The 25,176-nt window shown below is 42.3% G+C and overlaps 1 protein-coding gene across 2 annotated transcripts in view; it reads right to left on the bottom strand.

The window, feature by feature from the left end:
• The window catches only part of WDFY2 (WD repeat and FYVE domain containing 2), a 171,156-nt gene that overhangs the window by 85,467 nt on the left and 60,513 nt on the right, over window positions 1-25,176 (bottom strand). For both annotated transcript variants that reach the window (XM_029209766.1, XM_029209765.1), the window contains exon 2: window positions 11,097-11,164. In XM_029209766.1, the coding sequence (XP_029065599.1) occupies window positions 11,097-11,164 (68 nt within the window). The remainder of the gene's footprint in view (window positions 1-11,096; window positions 11,165-25,176) is intronic.

Raw genomic sequence — 25,176 nt, 5'->3', positions numbered from 1 at the left:
CAATAGGAAAGAAATTTGTAGGGGTCTGTGGGTAATGGGAAGTAATATTCTCTTATACTAGTGTCAGGACTTTAGACCTTGATGGCCTGTCAAAATCTTATCTTTAAAATTAAACACTTTTGAGCTTCCCTGGTGGGTCAGTGGTTGAGAGTCCGCCTGCCGATGCAGGGGACGCGGGTTCGTGCCCCGGTCCGGGAAGATCCCACATGCCGCGGAGCGGCTGGGCCCGTGAGCCATGGCCGCTGAGCCTGCGCGTCCGGAGCCTGTGCTCCGCAACGGGAGAGGCCACAACAGTGAGAGGCCCGCATACCGCAAAAAATAAAAAAATAAAAAATAAATAAAATTAAACACTTTCATAATACTGAGTGTTTCTTAAAAATGAAATATTTCTAGTTTAAGGCAGGTTTTCAGCTTAAAATTTAGGGAGGGTGAAAATAAAGAGAAACACAAGTCTGGATGATTATATTAATGACTATATAATTTGAAGGGAGAAAAGCTCAGGATATGAGCCGTAGGCAAAAATGAGCTCCTGAAACCAACATCAACTTCAACAGAGCAATAATTAAGTGGGTTAGAGAGAAACTGGCTACTTGTATTTCTAACACTTTTTTTTTTTTGTGGTACGCGGGCCTCTCACTGTTGTGGCCTCTCCCGTTGCGGAGCACAGGCTCCGGACGTGCAGGCTCAGCAGCCATGGCTCACAGGCCCAGCCGCTCCGCGGCATGTGGGATCTTCCCGGACGGGGGCACGAACCCGCATCCCCTGCATCGGCAGGCGGACTCTCAACCACTGCGCCACCAGGGAAGGCCGTATTTCTAACACTTTTATCCCACAGGCAATCTAAGAAAAAATATTGCTCTTGCTTTCTTAAAAAATGTAAATTGAGAGAAGGCATTCTCAAAATACTTCTATTTGGGGGAAAGTTTCCCAATTTCTATTATTTATACCTATAATTCTTTCATTTTATGACTAATTTATTTCCTGTCCTTTGCTGATCGGTTGAACTTTACTCAAATAAACACATGTTCTGTTGAAGGTTGAACTGTGGATTTCAATCACTCTGACAGCTTTACAATGCCAAAGGCATTATTTGGCAGGAGACACTAATCTTCACGGGATGTGCTGGTGGGAACTTTAAATAAGCAACAGTACTTCTGTGAATAAAACTTCAGGTGTCAAAGGCATCCTGGTGGAGTTAAATGTCAGGATCCTATGATAAGAGGGCCTTGAATAGAGAGGCTTACAAAGATCGCCCCATCACCACAAAGCAAAGATTTAATTCATGGACACTATTCCATTCAACTGTGTGTCACAAGACGATATTTATTAGGTTTACAATATTCAGCCCATTTTTTACTTTATTAAGAACACATATTTAGGACTTCAACTGACTAGCATTAAAAAGGGTTTTTTGTTTAAATCGAGTATTTTATGCACTCAACTGAAATTAACCCTTTGTTTTCTTTTAATTTAGTCTAAGTAACATCAGCAAAATTACAGTGAATTGGCAGTGGTCCCTTTTTCTCCCAGAGAGGTTTTAAGTTACAGTAAAGTGATCTAACTACAGTAAGCTTTAAATTACTCTGTCAGATGAAAATCAAATAAGAGTATGCTAAATAAATGCTATAATTATTCAGATTAATTAATATCTGTTATCTTCAGTTTGGATAATTTATGTTTTCCTTCACTTTTGTTACATATCAAAGTTCCATGGGCACCTTTTCTTCTTGGTAAACAGAGAATTAAAAGACCAGATTATACTATTAATTTTGGAAATGTCAACAGTAAAAACAACAAGTTATTTTCTACACATGGTTCTATAATACAACCTATACCAGAAAGAAACCAACAAGGGAGCAGTATACTTCACAGCTGGGAACCAAGAAGTTATCTGAAATAAGATATAAATTAAACAACAGGATGAGCATTTCCCGATTATACACATAACCCCCACTGCCAAAATACTCCCTCAACTGAGTTAAAGATATTGTCTAAAAGTCACCCAAACAATCACTATCTTATAAAGACAGAAACGCCAAATTCATTATTTTAAATACCTTTCAATCACTAATCTTCCCACATGAATTTCCCCCCAAACTCCAATAAACCCAGCAGAAGGGGTAGGACAGCACACTACAGCACATTGTCCTAAATCCTTGGACCTCACCAATGGGAAAATTAACATTTGCGATTTACATACAAAATAACTCATTTCCATCCCAAACATAAACATATCAATATGAACATGTTAATCATTTTAATTTTCTAAGTTCTCAATTTCAAGTTGCTCTAAGACTACAGTTCTAACAAATGGGAAAAGAAAACCAATCCAGCCACAACCTCACAAATTAACCAATCTTTCCTAATCCCTCTGGGTTAAGGTCAGCAATGATAGGGGAATTCCCTGGTGGTTCAGTGGTTAGGGCTCGTCACTTTCACTGCTGTGGCCCAGGTTCAATCCCTGGTCAGGGAACTAAGATCCCGCAGGCAGCATGGCGTGGCCAAAAAAAAGAGATCAGCAATGATAGTATACATTGCTTAACTGAAAGAACCTGAAAGTACTTTACAAATACTTATTTGACATATAACCAAAATCTGAGAACAAAGAAAATGGACAGTTTATCTGTTGGGTTCAGAGCAGAGAAAATGAAAGGACTTGCCCGAAGTGAGTCAGCAAATTGGCAGCAGAAATGAAAATCAAATTCCAGTTTCCCTTACAATGAGATATCATCTCACACCAGTCAGAATGGCCATCATCAAAAAATCTAGAAACAAATGTTGGAGAGGGTGTGGAGAAAAGGGAACACTCTTGCACTGCCGGTGGGAATGTGAATTGGTACAGCCACTATGGAGAACAGTATGGAGGTTCCTTAAAAAACTACAAATAGAACTACCATATGACCCAGCAATCCCACTACTGGGCACATACCCTGAGAAAACCATAATTCAAAAAGAGTCATGTACTACAATGTTCACTGCAGCTCTATTGACAATAGCCAGGAGATGGAAACAACCTAAGTGTCCATCATCGGATGAATGGATAAAGGAGATGTGGCACATATATACAATGGAATATTACTCAGCCATAAAAAGAAACGAAATTGAGCTATTTGTAATGAGGCGGATAGACCTAGAGTCTGTCATACAGAGTGAAGTAAGTCAGAAAGAGAAAGACAAATACTGTATGCTAACACATATATATGGAATTTAAGAAAAAAAAATGTCATGAAGAACCTAGGGATAAGACAGGAATAAAGACACAGACCTACTAGAGAATGGACTTGAGGATATGGGGAGGGGGAAGGGTAAGCTGTGACAAAGCGAGAGAGTGGCATGGACATATATACACTACCAAACGTAAAATAGATAGCTAGTGGGAAGCAGCCCCATAGCACAGGGAGATCAGCTCGGTGCTTTGTGACCACCTAGAGGGGTGGGATAGGGAGGGTGGGAGGGAGGGAGATGCAAGAGGGAAGAGATATGGGAACATAAGTATAACTGATTCACTTTGTTATAATGCAGAAACTAACACACCATTGTAAAGCAATTATACTCCAATAAAGATGTAAAAAAAAAAAAATTCCAGTTTCCCACCCAGGCACAGGTGTTACCCTACAAGCGATTCTGAATAATCTTAAACGACGCATTTTTTCCGGTGTATTTAATGTAAACAGTAAGACTGTGTTCAAACTGCATCACTCTGTCTTAACTAAGATAACTTATTAAATGCATTCCCTACCTCATTTCACAAAGAATTGGAAATGGCTTTAAAAGCAGATACGATAAAAACAAACGATAGAAATAAGCAAAAAGTCTTGACCGAGGAAAATATATATAAAAGAACAGAAAGAAAATAAAAATAAAAATCCGTTGGGAATATAACAGATCCCATGTTTCACATTATCCATAAGGACTTCGTACCAGGTCCTTAGAGCTGTTCCTCCTAACCTTTTTCGCCTCATGATACACACAGAAACTTAGATGTGAACAGTCCCTGGAGGAAATGGAAGAGACTGCTAGGGCCCAGATGACCGGATCACCCCTGCCCAGCTAAAGGAAATCAGTTCTCGGGGCCTGTAATCCATTTGGATCATCCCAGTACGCTGAGGCACACAGGATGGGAGGTTCTGCCTTAGAGAAAGGCAGAGTTTCTGGCTCTCCTACCTGAAAAGTGATTTCCCCTGGTGCTTCTTCAAAGGGGCGCTGAGCACGATGGTAGACAACTACTTCGAAAGCAGATAAAGCATTTCTTGTATACACACAGCAATATGTGCTGAGGGCATAGTGAACGAAGGCATTTCTGCAGAAGGCTGGCACAAAGCACGAAATCTCAGGATACAGATGAATAATCAACTGCACGTCCTTCATGCTGCCCACCATAAATAATAAACAGCCTTTCTCTCAACCAGGCTGTCGATAAAAACTGGAAAGCAGACAGTTCAAAATTAAGTTTTTCAGTGAGGACTAGAGTTCCTGTACTTGTTTATTTTTTAGCTATTATTTATTTGTTTAAATTTTAAACTTTTAAAAAATTTTAGAGGTATTTTTTATTGAGGTTAACACTGGCTTATAACATTACGTAAGTTTCATGTGTACAACATTATATTTCTATTTCTGCATACCTTACAGCGTGTTCACCACCAAAAATTTAGTTTCTATCTGTCACCATACAGTTGATCCCTTTTATCCATTTTGCCTCCCTTCCCCCAGGTTACCACTACTCTCTTCTCACTGTATCTATGTGTTTACTTTTATTTAGTTTGTTCATTTATTTTGTTTGTTAGTGCTTTATAGTCCACATGAGGGAAATCACATGGTATTTGTCTTTCTCCGTCTAACCTACTTTACTGAGTAGAGATCCTATGCTTTAAAAGTGAGCTGAGCAAATGATAAAGTGGCCACAGTGGTGGGAAAACTGAAGGGGCCCAACCACAGCCTCAGACTGGACAAATGCCATCACGCCAGGCCAAGGCAGAGAGCTGGATATACGACAAAATCGGTCATTTTAGTTATTAGGTGTACCCTTCATTTGTAATTACCTTTGAAAAACCACCTTCTGTTTTGTTTTGAGGACAAATCCATAAACGCTTAGGAGCCAAAGTAAATTCCACCTGCCTGTCCTGGCAATGACAGAATCCACAGAGGTTTTCCAATTGCCTAACCCTCACTCAGGCCTGAGATGCTGGCCCTCTTAACCTCCTATTCACTACACCTTTGGCAGCCAAGTTGCTTTAACTATTCTCCATAGGGGAAAAGTTGGCAATAAAAGCCCAGACCTGATACCCAATACCGCAGAGTAAGAAAAATCTCAAACACCTGCCACCCTGGCTCCTGCTTGCACTCTCTCTCCTCCACTCCTTTGTCTGACGCCATGAATAGCAAACCTAGTTGGTAAAGTAAATCTAAAATAACTCAACCATGAAAACAGGAATGCTTGTGCTTTTCATGTGTTGGTTTTTTTCCTCCGCTGTGTGATGCAAATGTGGTGGCTGAAATGGTATCTATTAGAAGCCTGGAACAAATCATCACATTTATGGCTATAACTGAAACCTTAACTCTGTACCCTCAGGAAGGTCCCTCTGGTATCCAAGGTCAGGCAGGTCCCAGCTGGGCAAGCTGTAACTTGATCGTGTCATAGGCTACTTTCCAGCTACTATGTGAGATATGTCAAGAAGATATTATTTTTGAAAGAATATTTGATAAGGATATGCTCTTATTTCTCACTTATCCATAAAAATCAGCTTATAGGAAACCCCAAATTCTCTGTAGACAGCAGGGTTTAAAACAGACCTCCCTTGGGGACCCTTTGTGACCATGTGCCCATTACACCTACTTCTTTGGTTATACCACACCATGCACCATGCACGGTACTCATCTGGGGTCTGCCTCCCCCACTAGACTGCACACACCATGAAGATGGGAATCACCTGTTGTATTAAACACTCTACCCTTTGTACATTGCACGGCGTTTGGATGGAAGAAACACTTAAAATTAGTTGAATGCACTGTCCAAAGAAATGAAAGAAAACAGGGTATTTCTTTCTGCTTTTCATCTTTACTTGTCCTCACGTTTCCCACACTATTTTCAGCTCAACACCGCAGAGGCACCAATAGGGACATGCACGGCTCAGTTCTTCCTCTTTAAAGATCACAGATCCAGGAGAAAGTAAAAAGACAGGAAGTGGGAGGTGTACAGTCAGGGCAAGGCTGAGTCAGATACTTGCAGTGACAAGTAGCAGATACCCACTGGCATGGACTCAAGCGCAAATGGGCACATGGCAGTAAGACAGAGGATATCTCTTGAACTCAAAGGCAGAAGCAGAGCCAGGCTTGGGAGTTCGGAGGATGAGGAAGAAAACCTTAAGGCAACACTTGCTCAGGCTTCACTCGCTCTGGAGCGAAGTGATCCTTCCTCCCTGATTCACACTTCCTTTTCAGGGCATCAGCTTTCACTGTTTCTTCATGCACACAAATGCCTCACAGCTGTTTCATTTCTGTGTTCCCAGCTCAAGGGACCAGCCTAGGTTGAGACTAGCATATCCTATTCCAAACTCTAAATTCCTGGGAAAATCTGACTCAGGGGCAAACAGCCTTCACCAGACACATCTGGTTTCTCCTGGATCCCTCCTGGAGGAGAAGCAGGAGTTTCTCAGAAAAGACAGGGTATGAGGACACCCCCAAAGCAGTGGTTAGGTTTTTCATCGTGATGAGTCTCCTCTTCATCTTTCTCTCACCTACCACTCTCTGAAGTTCACGCAGTTTCTGCCTTTCAGGCTCACTCCTGCCCTCAAACTTGGCCTTCACTGTTCATTCTTTCTCGTCTAATGCCTTCTGCTCCCGTCCCTCCAATCAACTTCAAATTCTTCTCAATGCTATAAAACATTACTATCCTACCCAGAACATGACAAATACTATATATATATATTTTTTAATAAAGCTATTTATTTTTGGCTGCGTCGGGTCTTCGTTGCTGCCCGCGGGCTTTCTCTAGTTGCTGCAGCGGGGGCTACTCTTCACTGTGGTGCACTGTCTTCTCACTGCGGTGGCTTCTGTTGTGGAGCATGGGCTCTAGGCATGCAGACTTCAGTAGTTGTGGCTCATGGGCTCTAGAGCGCAGGCTCAGTAGTTGTGGCACATGGGCTTAGTGGCTCCGCGGCATGTGGGATCTTCCCGGACCAGGGCTCAAACTCGTGTTCCCTGCATCGACAGGTGGATTCTTAACGACTGAGCCACCAGGGAAGTCCTGACAAATCCTATATTAAAAGGGTTTTTTTTTTCCAGTGTTTGTTTCAGGTTCTGTGACTTTATTTTTTTTCTAACTTTATTAAGGTATAATTTTCAAATAAAATTGTAAGATATTTGAAGTGTACAATGTGATGAATTGGTATGTATCGTGAAAGGATTCCTGCCATCAAGTTAACACGTTTGTCACCTCACATACTTAATTTTTTTTTTTTTTTGGTGAGAACTTTTAAGTTGTACTCTCTCAGCAAATTTCAATCATACAATACAGTGTCATCAACTATAGACACCATGTTATACACTAGATCCCCAGATTCCATTCATCCCGTAACTGAACTTTACACCCTCTTACAAATCTCTCCCACCTCCTTGTCCCTGGCAACCACTTTTCTACTCTGTTTCTATGAATTCGGCTCTTTTTTTAAGGTATTTTAATGGACAAAATAAACACATAAACCATAAATTGCATGTACAAGATAGTCTCTGTATGTTTTTTTCTGGATTTGGAATACTACCTATTATGTACCACTAAAAACACACAACGTGGTCATATCTGCCTTGCGGTGTCCATATTGTAGCCTCCAGATATACTGTACTTTTCCACTTACTTTGTAATTAATACCACATAACCGTTATTTAGGGATAATACTGAGTAACCTCTTAACAAAACACCTTTCAATAGAAAGAACTGCCAAAAAAAAGAAAAAAAAAAGAAAAGCCCTTTGGAAATTCAATAAATGAATAAAAGGAATAAATTCTAACTGACACAAAAATGTAGCCTATTTCCTCGTGCAATAAGATTCTGCTTATCTCAAGTTAAACAAAACTTATAGCCTAGCTCAGTTCCTATGTTATCTGAATGCATATGACCCCTAGGAAAATAAAAGCCAATTTCTGATCAACTGTGAAGAATGCAGCCTTTTGTTCTTTTACCCCTCTCCACGGTAGATGGAACCATCCAACAATGAAAGATTACAGAAATCATCTTGACCATTCACGCGTTGTCCATCTGCATCTCCTGGCACCTAGCTTGATGGCCTGTATACGGTCAGTGTACAGTAAATATTTGATCAACTAGAGCGTGTACTTATATCTGTGTATTTACAAATAAACACTATATATGCATGAGGCTTCACATGTGTTGATATAAACATATGTAAATAGATCAGCATGTTGCAGACAACGCCAAAAGGCAATCTTCTCAAACTTAAAAGGGCATTCAAATCACCTAGGGATATTATTAAAATGAAGATTCTGATTCAGCAGATCTGGGGTGAAACTGAATATTTGCGTTTCTAGTAAGTTCTCAGGTGATCCTGATGCTGCTGGTCTACAGACCAAATGTTAATAGCAAAGTAATTCCTTTTTTACTCCCTTTAGTAGGAGGCCATAGGCAAACTATGCAAATAATCAGAGGGTCCTTCTTCTCAAAGATCATGCTCAGTCATTTAGGAAAAGGTATGATAATATTCTCAGGGAAACTCATCTTTATTATCAGATTCAAGTCTGCAATAGGTACTTCTTTTTTTTTTTTTTTTTTTTTGCAGTACGCGGGCCTCTCACCGCTGTGGCCTCTCCCGCCACGGAGCACAGGCTCCGGACGCGTAGGCTCAGCGGCCATGGCTCACAGGCCCAGCTGCTCCGCAGCATGTGGGATGCTCCCAGACCAGGGCACGAACCCGTGTCCCCTGCATCGGCAGGCAGACTCTCAACCACTGTGCCACCAGGGAAGCCCTGCAATAGGTACTTCTTTACTGAGCACCTATGCCAGGTACAAGAGCTACAGCAGCCTTTAGTCATTCAAGGATACAGCTTAATAAAGGATGAAAATACAACTTGAGGCGTCTCTGTATCCTCAGTGATATTCAAATAAAGAGAACATTAGAGAATGACACCAAATGTGTATGGATGTGTGTATGCGGGAGGCGGTGGGTAAGCAACTGCTTAGGATCCCACATCTTCAAGAGGTTCCTATCAAGTACCGACGTCCATCTCAAGAAGATTCCTTGGGACTTCCCTGGTGGTGCAGTGGTTAAGAATCTGCCTGCCAATGCAGGGGACACGGGTTCAAGCCCTGGTCCAGGAAGATCCTACATGCCGCGGAGCAGCTAAGCCCACGCGCCACAACTACTGAGCCTGCGCTCTAGAGCCCAGGAGCCACAACTACTGAAGCCCACATGCCTAGAGCCCGTGCTCCGCAACAAGAGAAGCCACGCTAATGAGAAGTCCGCGCACCACAACGAAGAAGAGCCTCTGTTCGCTGCAACTAGAGAAAGCCCACGTGTAGCAATGAAGACCCAACGCAGCGATAAATTAATTAATTAATTAATTAAAGAAAAAAAAAAGAAGACGACTCCTTGTGCACCATCCCCAAGCCCTCGTCACTCTGCCCACGTCTGCCTCTCCTCTGTCTTCGCAGTCATATGGGAATGACAAGCCTCTGAGGTCAACTTCAACTTGCTGGACTATAGAACTTCACCATCTCATCCTGTTAGATATTATGTCAAGTGTGATGAAAAAGACCGTAGGTAAGACTGGTTATACCACTTAAAAATGAGAGAAAAAAAAAAAAATCAATCAGAGAATTCCTTTCCCTTTCCCTTTCCATTTACTTAAACCCTCATCACCGTCAAGGCTTAAAAGGAAGTTCCCCCAGGGTCTTGGCTGTGCAACGGTGTCTGCTGGAAGCATGATCGGTGAGGGGAAAATATAAGCACTTGGAATTACAGGCTGCCTTTTCACTAATGTAGAGTGGGATGCTTGGTTCAACAACAGGCTATCATCTATTCACTACAATTCTAAAGAAATGCAAACCTCAAAGACAAATTTGAAAATCAGAGAAATCCATTACATCCTTAATAATGTATTTGTTCATAAACAGGCAAAATTGTTGTTTAAGTTATTACAGTATTCTTTTGCCAGAGGCATAAACTTAATCACATCTACAGCGTAGCATGAATTTCTTTTGGTTGTACGTGGTGGCACGTACTACTCAAACTTGGAATACCCATATCAAGGGAAGAGGTGCACACTGCAGGAAGCCAGAGGGTACATGAACCCAAACCACAAACCCGGGGCATTTTTCTAGCATGTCAATTTTAATTAAGATTTGAAGGAAGGGGAGTAAGAGAAACATTTCATAATATAACTGATAATAAGTTTAAATAATTATTTTACACAAAAATAAATATGGAATAGGACAATTAAACTTCAGTCATTTTAACAACAAAACACTAGACAAAAAAGAAATTTCATATCTAAGGGAGTCAGCTCTCTCCCTGCAGGAGAACTTCTGCCAGTGCAAGAATCTAAGAATCAGTCATCTTCTTTTAAAGGTATATTTGAAAGATTCACTATTTATCAGTGCAAGGACATATTTCTCACATAAGATTCTGGGGAAATAAGACTGACCTCTAATCAGAACGTTTCAATCCTAAGCAAACCCTTTTCAGGACTGAATGTCCAACACTGAATGTTTTGAATTTGAATAAACAGTATAACAATAATGCAAGAACACACTTCACAAATGTAATCACTGGACAAAATTTTGAGTTGTCTAAGGAAGTACTTTACAAAAAAATTGGAAAAGAGAGGGAGACTGTGTAATCAAGGAATCTAGGTGCTGCAGTCCTTCCATTAATCTTATTCAGAAACTGTGAATATATAGTCAATTTCAGAACAATTTTCTTATTTTACATACTGAGAGCTAGAATGATTTAACAAGGTACTTTCCATTATAATGATAATCCCAACCCTCAAGCATCTCTACTCAAGAAAATACAGAGAAGGCAATCTGGGAAGGAAGGGGAGTTGGGGTCCATGTCTGATTTTTAGACAGAGATCCAGATACTTACAAGGCATCACATGGTATATGCTTGGCCAATATTGTCCACTGTCTCTCTTTAACCACACACGAACAGTCCTGCAACAAAAGAAAATGTGTGTGTTAAATCACACTATTTTTGGTCATGGGAGTGTTGACAGATAGAAACCAAACCTCTTAATTATATATACAGTAGACCCTGAACAACATGGGTTTGAGCTATATAATTCTACTTATAAGCATATTTTTTTTTCACCAAATATGTACTACAGTACTACACAATCCATGAATGGTTGAATCTGCAGATGTGGAACCACAGATACAGAAGGCCAACTATAGTTATATGCAGATTTTAGACTGCACGGAGGGTCAGTGCCCCTAACCCCTGTGCTGTTCAAGGGTCAACTCTGTGTGTATATATGACATAACTACATTGTTATAATTAATAATATATTACATACAAATATGTATAACATATATGTGTTTATAACATATCTCTATATAATACATGCATATATATTTTAATTATATATATACACATATGTGCGTGCACACCATTTATGCCTCTCTAAAGGCATATTCCTGTATTCCTTAAATTTAAGGCTGTATACATTTAAAATTACATATGACTTTTATAATTAAATATTTGAGGATAATTAAATTTTATACTCATATATATTTATATACACACATGGGATAGTGTTTGAAAATTATTTTTGTAGTTGTTTTGCTCTGGGAGTATAGGGCCTTTGCCCCAGTCAGCTGGAAGCATTCATCTCTCTGGGAAGTAATTAGGATTTACTACGGAAGGGAGTAGGGAGAGATAAAATGAAGCAATATGCAACATCTGACACACACTGAAGGATGACATAGTAAATTCACAGTCTCACAAGCCACGGCATCGTCTTGAGAGAAGGTTTTTGCAAACACAGTCAAGCAGTGGTAAACTCTGAGACTCAGATTACTGAGCTAGAGGGCTGGCCATGCAACCCACCATGGAACAGGGTAATCCTGCAGCAAAGGCTGTGGATGAAGTTCCAGGCCAGAAGGCCAGATAGAGACCTAGCAGACATCCAGGAGAGCTCAGAGAGGAGGGGCCAAAGAGAGAATGAACCAGAGGATACTGGGAGGTTCTTATCAACCAGAAAGGCGCTACCACGAATTACACCAGCACATGCACGCAAGGCAAACACACCTAGGAGGTAAAGGGATATTGCCCCAGAGACCAGAGGAAGAAGCAAACATCAAACCAAGGGAAACGAACAGTGCCCCACCGCTGCTAGAAGATCATATACACCACACCCCTCACCCCACGCCCTTAAACCATCCTAGGGTAAAAATCAGACACTGAGAATTTTAATCTCAGAGAGAGATGGACATTACCTAAATAGACTATTCAAGTCATCATAACAGACTAAGTTTTAAATTGTATTGGATTTCTTTCCCAGTTAATCAGTGGGTCTCCCCATCAGAATAGGAGAAAAAGACTAACTACAGACACAATAAAGAAATGCCACTTTCTCTGCATGGCCATAAGATACGATGTAGTGATATATAGTGACACCACTACATATACATGTAAAACTCCATCTTTTTGGTCACCCAGCCAATTTGTGAGATGGTATAATGGAAAATAATTCTTAAGAAATAATTCAATACATACATTATTTATACACATATCATACCAGCCTTCACTTAAATTCTTTTTATAATATATGTCAAAACAACATTTTAATATGGAGATTATTATCTCAACAAGGATAAATACAGGAGTCACATCATGGAAAATGTCAGAATAGGAAGCTCCAAGAATCAGTCCCTGTACCAAATCAACTACTGAGCTGTCAGAATCACTGTTTCAGAATTCTAGAGTCTAGTTAGACACTTGCAGCATCCATGGGAATGCTTGATGAAGAAGCTGGTATATGTCAATGAATTTCACATCTTACTTGCAGCTACCATCATGCATGCCCCACCCCTGTAGCAGGCAGCTGTGGGGACAGTGGCTCATGGTCATGGAGTGACTTACAGGTACCAGGGTGGGAACCCTGTCCTCCAAAATTTGGGGATGCATATTGTGATTTGCCTGGCAGTTCACTGAGAGACTAGAGAAGATACTGGCCGTTGTTTCAATCCCCTAGGTCTGAAGGGCTTCCCGGGCGATGTCTGCCAAAAGAATTTAAAGGGAAGGAAGACCTTTCTCTCCTATATGAAATTCAGGCATTAAAAGAAATCACTGGTTGGGACTTCCCTGGTGGCACAGTGGTTGGAAGTCCACCTGCCAATGCAGGGGACACAGGTTCGATCCCTGATCTGGGAGGATCCCACATACCACGGAGCAACTGGACCCGTGCGCCATGATGGCTGAGCCTGCACTCTGGAGCCCACGAGCCACAGCTGCTGGGCCCGCGTGCCACAACTGCTGAAGTCCACGTGCCTGGAGCCCGTGCCCCACAATGGGAGGGACCTCCGCAATGAGAGGCCCATGCACCACAGAGAGGAGTGGCTCCCACTCGCTGCAACTAGAGAAAGCCCACGCACAGCAATGAAGACCCAACACAGCCAAAAATAAAAATAAATAGATGAATAAATTTGAAAAAAAAAAGAAATCACAGGTTGACCTCAGAGATAAAAGAACAGAAACTTCAATGATCACATGATCACATACAACACGAAATATAGTCTTTGCAGAAAGGGTTGGGAAAAGTCACTAAACAGACAACTGCAGCATTCAACAAGTAACAAGAGCAATCTCTAGAGAGGAAGGAGAATGTGATTTTCAGTTGCCACATTATAATATTTAAAATATCCAGTTCTCAGACTTGTGGTTGCCAAGGGGCAGGGGGAGTGAGGGAGGGATGGACTGGGAGTTTGGGGTTAGTAGATGCAAACTATTACACATAGAATAGATAAACAACAAGGTCCTACTGTATAGCACAGGGAACTATATTCAATATCCTGGGATAAACCATAATGGAAAAGAATATTAAAAAAATGTACATATGTGTATAACTGAGTCACTTTGCTGTACAGCAGAAATTAACACAGCATTGTAAATCAACTATACTTCAATTAAAAAATAAATTTAAAAAATAAAATATTTCTAGACATCAAAAAATTTTTTAATAAAATTAAATAAAATATCCAGTTCTCAACCAAAAATTGCAAAGTATGCAAAGAAAGAGGAAATGGCCCTTTCACAGGGAAAAATGTGACAATAACTACCAATGAAGTAGTCCAAACACTAACTGGCTTTACTAGACAAAGACTTTAATTAACTATCTAAATATGCTCAAAGAGCTAAAGGTAACCACAGACAAAGAACTAAAGGAAATCAGGAGAAGGATGTATGAACAATTAGGGTATATGAGTAAAGAGATAGAAATTATATAATAAAATAAATAGAAATTCTGGGGCTGAAAAGTACAATAGCTGAAATGAAAAATTCACTAGAAATGGTCAACGATAGGTATGAGAAGACAAAAGAATCAGCAAACTTCAAGATAGGACAACTGAAATTACCTAGTCTGAGGAAAAAGAATGAAGAAAAATGAACAGAATCAATAAAGACTTTGCCTGGAATTGAGGCAATCATCTTTGATCATGAGACAAACAAGCTTGAGGATAAAAGTTGACATGCTAAGGGGAGTTCCCAGGTGGTCTAGTGGTTAGGATTCAGCGCTTTCACTGCCATGTCCCAGGTTCAATCCCTGGTTGGGGAACTAAGATCCCAAGCCGTGTGGTGCAGAAAAAAAAAAAAAAAAAAAAAAAAAAAACTGACATCAAACACCATTGACCCACCAACCCTTTAGACTAACTTTAGCCTTGTTTGTGAGATGATCTGATTTTTTCTTACCTTAAGCCACTGTTTAGTGGATTTTATTACCAGGATCTGAATACATGTTAACTGATAGAGAAGACGAAAGAAAGGAATGCCTTTCCTTAGGTTTTGGGTTTGTCCAACTGCATGGATGGCACTGTCATTCACTGAGATGAGGAACACTGGAAAAGGACCAGATTTGGGGGAGTAACATGAGTTCACTTTGAACATTTGAGTGAGAGGTATCTTTAAGTTAGCCTAGAATTCCTAATGAGTGAACAAACGACAATTATAATTAGAGGCTATGGCATGAGTTGCTCTGAAGATTAAATGTAAAGTTCTTGACAATAGTGCTTGGCACATAGCAAGCACTGGATAAATGCCAACAATTAGTATTGTGATTATCATCACTATTGTTTAAAAACCTATCGATCGGGCTTCCCTGGTGGCACAGTGGTTGAGAGTCCGCCTGCCGATGCAGGGAACACGGGTTCGTGCCCCGGTCCGGGAAGATTCCACATGCCACGGAGCGGCTGGGCCCGTGAGCCATGGCTGCTGAGCCTGCGCATCCGGAGCCTGTGCTCCGCAACGGGAGAGGCCACAGCAGTGAGAGGCCCGCATACCGAAAAAAAAAAAAAAAAAAAACCCTATCAATCAACCATAGCTTGGGAGAGTTCAAGATCCCAAACCTTTTCCTGCTTTGCCAACATACTGAACATCTTACTCCTTGTTATAAGGGATTTTACACTCAATCTACAAAGGTGTCATAAATTATTTATCCATTCCTGCATGCATTTCTTTAACACGTACTGAACATCTACTATGTGCCAGGCTCTGTGCAGGAGCTCCATGTGGACAGACAAGGAAACATCATTAAAACAGTACCTGATAAGAGCTACAAGCTATTTTATATCTATTTAAGGCCATGTAGGAAAGGTATCTAATCCACATGACCAAAGGGCGGCAGGTTCAGGAAGTGCTGACTCTGAAGGAATAGCACCATCTGTTATTTCATGTATTTCCTTCATGGCACCGGCCACAGTCTGCTATCTGATCTACCTACTTGTAAATGTGTTTATTATCTTGTTACCGAACCAAACTTGCTCATCCACAGGCAGTAAAGCCAATCTACTGACACTGGGTTGTGGTGAAGGGAAGTACAGCAACTATTGTAAGGCGCCAGACAGGTAATCTGGCACAGGTAGTGCTCAAAAAGCCCGAACTCCCCCAAACTCCCCCATGGGTTGCAGGATAGCATTTTTAAAGGAGGTGGGGGGCAGAGTTTGTGATTAGCTCGTGCACAATTCTCTGATTGGCTGATGGTGAGGTAACAGGGCGGTATCACAGGGGTTAACATCAATCCTTAGGCTCCAGTAGGCCTGGCGGCTATTTGCTCATGGTCATTAAGTAGTTAACATCTTCCATTTGGTGTTGGTTTTAGCATCTGTAAAACAACTCAGGAAGTGTGCATCAGATACTATTGTCTAGGTACTCCAGAGAGGAGTTAAAGCACAGGATACAGAGGAGGAGTCTGTCCAGGGAAGGCCCCACAGGGTCCTGCTCGGTTACAATTTGATTCGCCCACTAGAAAATAAGCATGAGGGGGACTTCCCTGGCGGTCCAGTGGTTAGGACTCAGTGCTTTCACTGCCGAGGGCCTGGTTCAACCCCTGGTTAGGGAACTAAGATCCCGCAAGTCACGTGGCTCGACCAAAAAAAAGAAGAAAGAAAAGAAACATGAGAATAAAGAATATTCTTACTTGCTCATCACTGTCTACCCAGAGCCTAGGAGTACATGGCCATGGTAAATGTATGATAAATATTTGTTGGGTGAATGAAAGTAGGAAGAAATTTTCCTCTACCCTTCCAGGTTCTTCCGGCAGGTCTAAGAAGTAAATTGACATGAGACAGAATAACAGGAAAGAAATCAAACAAAAGTTTAATAACATGTATACATGGGAGAGACCCAGGAAAACTGAGTAACCCTCCAAAATGGCTGAAGCCCTCACCTTAAATACCATCCTCAGCTAAAGACAAAAGAGGATGTTGAGGACAGGGAGAGTCAGCTGTGGGAAGCTACCAGGAGAAGCACAGTAAACAAGGGGAGGATTGTGATGCAGATTTAAGTCACTGCTTTCTGCGTGGATAAGAGTTTCCAGAGATTTGGTCATCCTCTTCTTGCTGCATCCAGGGAGATACCCTTACACAGTGGAGATTTCCCTTACAAAGGCAAATGTTTCTTGCAAAACGGTAACTCCTACTTGATTTTCAGAGTTTTTCCCATGTCTACTGTTTCTTAGAAAATAACCAGCTTAAAATTAATATACCGGGCTTCCCTGGTGGCGCAGTGGTTGAGGGTCCGCCTGCCGATGCAGGGGACACGGGTTCGTGCCCCGGTCCGAGAAGATCCCACATGCCGCAGAGCGGCTGGGCCCGTGAGCCATGGCCACTGAGCCTGCGCGCCCGGAGCCTGTGCTCCGCAACGGGAGAGGCCACAGCAGTGAGAGGCCTGCGTACCGCAAAAAAAAAAAAAAAAAAAAAAAAATATATATATATATATATATATACCAAAGAGAGATATTTGGGGATGGCAAATTCTGCACCCCTACAAGGTGTTAGTCCCAGGTGGCAAAGCCTGCTGGTTGTCTACACCAGATTCATTCTCCTCTTCTTCCTGAGCAGCAGTTAGACTGACCAGAGAAGGATGGGCAGAGCACAAAGGCCAGTAAGTAGAAGACAACAGACTTCAAGCTAGACCAGATGCTTAAGAGTTTATGTGTTAGAGATACTCCTATAAACAAAGAAAAAGAAGTCTACCAGGTTTTCCAGGGGACCGTTTGGCCAACAGAATGCCCGTCGTGGCCTCCCAACAATCCCACAGGGTGGGTATGATTATTACTGTCATGTTACAGGTGAAGGTTCTGCAGCCCAGAGAGGCCCAGGCTGCACAGAGCCCGAGGGTGAGCCAGGTACCCACCTTCAGAGGCTGTGCTCTCTCATCCACTATACCATGCAGAGCTGCTCCCTAACAAGGGGTGGGGAGGAAGGTAGGAAAACACCGGCGAGTTTCACTTCAACATTCTGAGTTTAAAATGGCTACAGATCATCTGAGTAACGATTACACATGGAGCAGCTTCGTTTACATGAGGGTTCCAGATAAAGGGAGCACCTACCCTACGTGCACCAAGGTTGTTACCCTATCGTAATGTTAGCTGAACCAATGGTCTTTCTGATGCATAAATTATTTTTAAAATATATAAAAGCATATACAAACACACATTTTTTTTAAGTAACAGTGTTCCTAAAAATCCCAGTTAAGAAAGGTACACATCAATACAGTCAGCACGGGTTTAAAGATTTTCTAAAATAGCTGTACAGGTCAGAAAGGTGGCAGGATACTATGAGTTTTAATTTTAATAATAGTAACAAACATACACATTTAATCCTTACAAAGCCCTATGAGATAGAAACTATCCTTTCGAGGTGAAAGTGTAAAGCCCAGAGAGCTTAAGCAATTTGCCCAGAACCAGTGAGTGGATGCAGTTATTTTAAATCCTGTGCTCTCTGCACTAAATATACTACCTTCCTTACACTAGCATGTACCTGGCAACTGGTAAGTTTTACAACTTAAAAATAAGCTGCTACAAAAACATCTGTTCTCTTATATTCAGAGGTGTAATAGCAGCTTAAAATAGAAAAAAGATACTGCAACCCAGAGGTCAAAGGCACAATTTGGGTGGCTAGGAATTTCTTAAATAAATGTAAATTCCACTATACAAAGCCTATAAGTGTTAATTTTTCCACAAATTATATTTAAAGAGCAACATAAAAAGCTTTTAATAGTATGTGAAAACTTTTTTCCTTGAAAAAAAATTTAAGAAAAAACAGCTGTGATTAAGAGTCAGAGTTAAGCCAGTAGAGGTCAGTGTACCGGGGAAGAAAAGTGCATGACCCTGCTGAAAGGCAGGGAAACTGCATTCACCCCCGACACAAAGCCCTGGGGTACACGAACCCAACATAGCACTGCACAGCCCACCTTGCCATGTCCTGCTTTCTTCTCCCCCTGCCTCTTCCTCTCCCCCAAGTTCTTAGCATTAGGCAGAAACAGACACTGGGGAGAAGTAATCACTGCTCATCTCAATTATAGTAAGACAAGGTACCCGCAGCGGGCCTCAACCAGTCCAGCAGCTGGGCCACTCTGAAAATAGCATAGTCTTACTCTACATTGGACACAGCTGACCACATGTCAGCAAGTAAAACTTATTTTAAAATATTGGCGTTAAATAGTATTCCTTAAACCTAAAAAAGTGTTACTGTTGTTGTTGTTTTCTAGGGTTAAAATAGATGTTAGATAAATTTATCAAAACTCTCCTAGCATCAGAGCTGGCTGACTCCGTGGCTGAGCTCTAAAAACAGTCAGAAGAAACCACACTTTATCGTACTTGGCATCTGCCCCAGGGCCAAGCCCCACACGAGGTCCCAAACTGGTGCTCATCATTTCTGACATATCAAAAGGATCGGTTAAACATTCGTCCCTCCAGTCACCCACGTCCCACCTGTCCTTGTCAGGAAGTCTCTGAGTACACCTGCACAGGGGCCTTGGGCAGGATGGCAGCAACCAAGCTGGGCTGACACCGACAAACCTGTACACTGTGTCGGGCGAGATGACGGGAAGCAGCTAGAAATTCTTCATTTTACAGCTCCAGCATCCACTAACACTCTAAAGAAATAAGTAAGGGAATGGTATTCCCAGGCTGCCTCCCATCCCACCCCAAGTCCCTCCATAGAACCGAATCCAGCGCCAGTCTTGAGTTACAACCTTAGCCAGGATGGGGGTGTCCTCCTCACAGGCAACCCTCAGCCCAGCAGCCAACAGGTTCACACAGAGGGGTTCAATCAAGCAGGGGAGTCACATGCTCCCTTTATGAGATTCCTCCAGATTTCCGTTTGTTTGACTTCCTTGCTTTGATCTGTGCTGATACCCACACGCTGCCAGTAGAGTTTAGACACGGTTACTGAACTGTGTGTCTGTGCATGTGTGTTTGTGTGTGAACACATTTATACATAGATATACGGCCAAGCACCATGCCAGGTCCACCCTCCCACATCCTATCCAAATGTATCCTTTGTTCTACATTCTAGCAATCTTTAAGTCCGCTTATACTAGTGGGGACAATGAACTACCGGGACTGGAACAACTTGGATTTTCTAAGACTACTAAAAGTTAGGAATTCTGCCCCACCGCCCCAAAAGTGCACTTACACATTCAATCGACTTGATCATTAACTCATTCGACAAACATTTATTAAACACCTACTAGGTACTAGTATGTGAAATGCAACAAATGCCACCTCTGCAAGGTAAGATCTACAGTACTAGGTACTAGTATGTGAAATGCAAACAAATGCCACCTCTGCAAGGTAAGATCTACAGTAGGGAGAGAAGCCCGTGCTGCTCCAGGAGCACCTAGGAGCATCTAACTCTGACGATGGAGCCCGGTCAGGTGACAGCAGAGAAAGCTTCCCAGAGAGGATGGTGTCTGAAATGTAGGATGAGGAGGCATTTGCCAGAGGAAAGGAGGAGAGGGTGGTGCAGCAGAAGGAGGTGAGAGCAAGCAGGGGAGGGAGCAAGGCAGGAGTAATGAGAAACCAGCCTAGACAAAGGAGCAGGCAGGAGGCCGCTGAAGAGTGGATTTTACTTTGAGGATGCCGGGGAGCCGCTGGAGGATAAGCAGCCGGTCACAAACTCCTAATACTTTTGTTTGTTTGGGGGAGGCCTGGAAGAAGCCTGGTTACCCTGAAGTAACCAGTTTGGAAGATGTGGGCAGTAAGCAGGCAAAAAAGGACGAGGCCCTAGAGGAGAGAAGAGGCCACATTTCAGAGCATTTAGGAAGTAGAAGCATCTGGACTTGGGGTGACCGGAGGTGGGGTGCTACGTGAACGGTGGTGCCATTTGTCAGTGAGTGATTCTTGTGGCAAAGCAACGTTGACTTCATCTTGAACTTGCTGAGCCTGGGGACTGAGCGAGTGAACTAACGGCCTGCCTGCTCGCGGGAGGTCTCGGTGCGGTGCGAGACCTGAGCCGAAAATGAAGATCCGGGAGTCACCAGCACACGAGCAGAAGGTAACTCATCGGTGCTGAAGAAAAGACGGCCACAGACAAAGCCCTCAATAACACTAAAAGTTAAGGGGCATAGAACATAAAAGATCTGTGAAGACCTCAGTGTGGGCTGCCAGGGAAGTAGGAGAAAAAGCCTTTACTTCTCAGACGCAGCACGTGTACTAATTTTTAGTCCAGAAAATAAGGTCATTATAAACATACATAAGACTGAACCAAATTCACAGTGAGAACGTGCCCACAATAAAAAACCATCTATATAGGTCACTTTTCTGAGGGAAGAGGGAAGATTGGGGGTGCTGACAAACAGGAGACCACAGGTTGCTAAGCTACTGAGTAAAATAAGACAGGGCGTCTACCCATGTCGAAATCCAGGCTTTTTAAAATGTGCCCTAGAATGATGCAACCTTCATTAGTTACCATAGCGATGAGCTTCATTTCCCAGGGGACAATTGTTATTTTTGCTACCACTGAAGTAACTGGGGGGAGACAGGGGGTGAATCCTACTGTGTTTTGAAGACCCTGAATTTTCAGGGAACGTTTTTCTAATAGATCACACATTACAACCTCAATACTAACAGAAGGCAGTCCCTAGCAATCTGCAAACTAAGAAGAACTTTGAGCAATGGGATGTCAGTCAATGTCTTTTTGTAGTTTTTACAGTGACTTGTTTCAAAGGGAAAGAAATGCCTCTAATGCAGAGAATGTTGTGGAAATTCTTGGAAAACAGAACTGAAAGATTTTTTTCTATGATTATTTGTAGTAAGAACAAACTATGAGATTCTCATTATATGCATTCAGATCACATGTTGTAAATAAACTAAACCCAATCTTCTACAGAACACTGTGCATCTCTGTACTGAGGGTTTTTCCAGGGACAGACAGAGGCTGCTGTGTGGAGTAAACGAAGGCGGCCGGGGGGTTTCAGAGACAGGGGCTCAAGCTGGGTGCTCTCCAGCTTCCAGGCCGTACTGCCTGTGAGAGGCTCAGTTCCAAGTATTAACCGCCTCACTACGTCAGACCTGAACGACTTTGTTGAACCGCAGATACCTGGATTCCCATGGCTGTAGCAACCTAGCAATCAGCGGCTGGAGAAGAGATTTGGCTGTTTTATATTTCAACACCTTGAGCTTTGGACGCTATTCCTGCTTTAAAAACAAAAACAGTCATTCTGGTCATTTACAGCCCTGTGCTTCATCAAGGTGTCCTTATTACAGCCATCCCCCCAGGGAATTTTAACCGGTTGGGTCATTTCTCTCGAACCAAAGGTCGTGAAAGAAAAATGACAATCAAGTGGCAATATCTTCACTGCTTTTCAAAATCTATGAAGTGAAGTCTCCAAATGAGGTTAAACGGACACAGATGCCAGGTGAGAGATTATAAACACACACAAAATATATGAAATTGTGATCTTTATCAGTCAGTAGTAGGGGGAATTCCCTGGCGGTCCAGTGGTTAGAACTCTTGTGTTTTCACTGCTGAGGGTGCAGGTTCAATCCCTGGTAAGGGAACTAAGATCCCGCAAGCAGCATGGCGTGGCCAAAAAAAAAAATCAACAGTGAGCCTTGAGAGAAAGAAGCCCCCACAAGCCCTTAATTCTGAGTACTTTTATTACTGATAATCACTATTCTGTGTCTGCAAATAGTCTCCTTGCAGTCTAGACTTGTTTTGCATATTTTGTTGTCTTGGTAATTTAACTCCTAGTGGCTAACATCTAAGCACAGCCTTCCTGCCCTGGCACAGCTGTGGGTTTTAGCATTTGCAGACTCCTTCCGTCTAACAACTCTTACCTGGCTGTCTGCTGTCCCACATTAGCGTAACTCCCCCACAAGCCTTCGGGACTCCTGGGCAAAATCAAGCTTCGGGATCACATTGTTTCTTGTTAGGACAGTCACATTAGCCATCAAGGCTAGTGAGCAAGTCCGTCTCCCCCACTGGACAATGAATTCCCTGAAGACTTCAAAATTTTTAGCTTTGATTTTCTTAATACCTACAGTACTTTTATTTTGAATACATACAGTACTTAGTATAAGAGAGATGCTTGAAAAAGGTCATAAAAATACACTAAAGGGGGCTTCCCTGGTGGCACAGTGGTTGGGAGTCCGCCTGCCGATGCAGGGGACACAGGTTCGTGCCCCGGTCCGGGAAGATCCCACATGCCGCGGAGCGGCTGGGCCTGTGAGCCATGGCCGCTGAGCCTGCGCGTCCAGAGCCTGTGCTCCGCAACGGGAAAGGCCACAACAGTGAGAGGCCCGCGTACCGCAAAAAAAAAAAAACAAAACACTAAAGACAAAAAAGAACGGGAAATAAAAGAGAAGAAATGAACACATTCCCAGTGCAATGGTGAAGAACAGCCCATAGGGAAGCACCAGAGCTCGGAGGGTGGACAGCTCCTGGATATTAGCATCAGCAACATCAACTGCTCCCCAGCCAAAGTCCCTCACAGGCCAGAGAAACGTGAGGACGAGCCTTGAGCTGTCAGTCTGAGCAAGTCAATAGTACGAGAGTGTTCATCAGTATCACCCATTAGGAGCACCATGGATGGAATCACTAGAGGAACAATATATTACAGATTTAAATACTGTTCTTGGCTCTGTAGGCAGCGGGAGGGCAGGGTCTATGTCATCCCACTCACCACTCTATTCCTACAGCCGGGTACAATGGCAGGCATGTGACAAATGCTCAACAGGGACTTAATGAAATAGTAAACTGAAAGAGCAGTGACTCAGAGAATGCCCCTGGCCGCCACTGCTCTGAATGCTTAGGTAGATTAACTACTCTGTTCCAAGGCAGCCACAGGTAGCAAAAGGCCCACGAATTTTATACCTTAAAAACACAGCAAAGCTGGGGGAGGAGAGAATGAGGAGTTACTGTTTAACAGGTATGGAATTTCCATTTAGGAAATGGGTAGTGGTGATGGTTGTACAGCATTGTGAATATACTTAATGTCATTGAATTGTACACTTAAAAATGGTTATAATACATGGTGGGGGATAAACTGGGAGATTGGGATTGAGATATACACACTACTATATATAAAATAGATAACTAATAAGAACCTACTATATAGCACAGGGAACTCTACTCAGTACTCTGTAATGACCTATGTGGGAAAAGAATCTAAAAAAGAGTGGATATATGTATATGTATAGCTGATTCACTTTGCTGGACACCTGAAACTAACACAACATTGTAAATCAACTACACTCCAATAAAAGTGTTTTTTTTTTAATATTTATTTATTTACTTATTTTGGCTGCACCGGGTCTTAGCCCGGCTCGCAGGCTTCTTTGTTGCGGCATGTGAACTCTTAGTTGCAGCATGCGTGTGGGATCTAGTTCCCCAACCAGGGATCGAACCCTGGGCCCCCTATATTGGGAGGGTGGAGTCTTACCCACTGGACCAGTAGGGAAGTTCCCACTAAAACTTATTTTAAAAAATGGTCATAATGCTAAATTTTATGTCTATTTTACCACAATTAAAAAAGAGAAAACAATTCTTTAATCTTTAAAACAAAGAAACACAGCAGAAAGACTATCTCTCTAAAACTGTAGTCTTCACAGAGTTGCCGGAGTCACAGCAATTAGAAGACAGCTGCGGACAGACTGGCCTTAGAACAGGTCTACAGAGGGCGTCCTGGCTGAGCATGTGTAAAAGGAATTCACTTGCCCACTCCAGCAGGGCAGGGCAGCAGGGTACCCATCCAGCACTCAAATCCAATTCAAAATTAGGGTTTGGAGGAATTAGACTTGATATACTATGAAAAGAGGAACAAAGGAGAGTTTCTGAACCAGATATAAGTGGGTAAGGTTACATAATGAAAGGGGGTGTTTTTCAAAGACTACTTTGGCAGTACTGAGCAACCTGCATTAGACAGGAGAAAAATTAAAGGCTACAAAACCAGTGAGAGCTTGCTATAGGGATCAACATGTTAGAATACACTGGTGGCAGGAGAATAAGGAGGAAGAACCAAACCCTTGATATGTTTTTAAGAGGGAATCAAGGGAAGGAGAAAGAGCCATAGGTGACTACAACATTTCCAGCCTGGAGGGCCATATGGATGACGATGGCAGATTGCGACGGATGCTCAAGCCCATATTTTAAAAACAAGCAGAGCCCTCACAAAGTCAAATCACTTTTCCGAGAGACAGAAACTGGAAAATCTCATTGATTTC

The sequence above is a fragment of the Monodon monoceros genome, unplaced genomic scaffold (genome assembly GCF_005190385.1).
Source record: "Monodon monoceros isolate NGI ecotype Baffin Bay Population unplaced genomic scaffold, NGI_Narwhal_1 Super_Scaffold_8, whole genome shotgun sequence".
In the NCBI taxonomy this organism is placed as follows: Eukaryota; Metazoa; Chordata; class Mammalia; order Artiodactyla; family Monodontidae; genus Monodon; species Monodon monoceros.
This window is presented reverse-complemented; position numbering and strand designations above follow the sequence as displayed.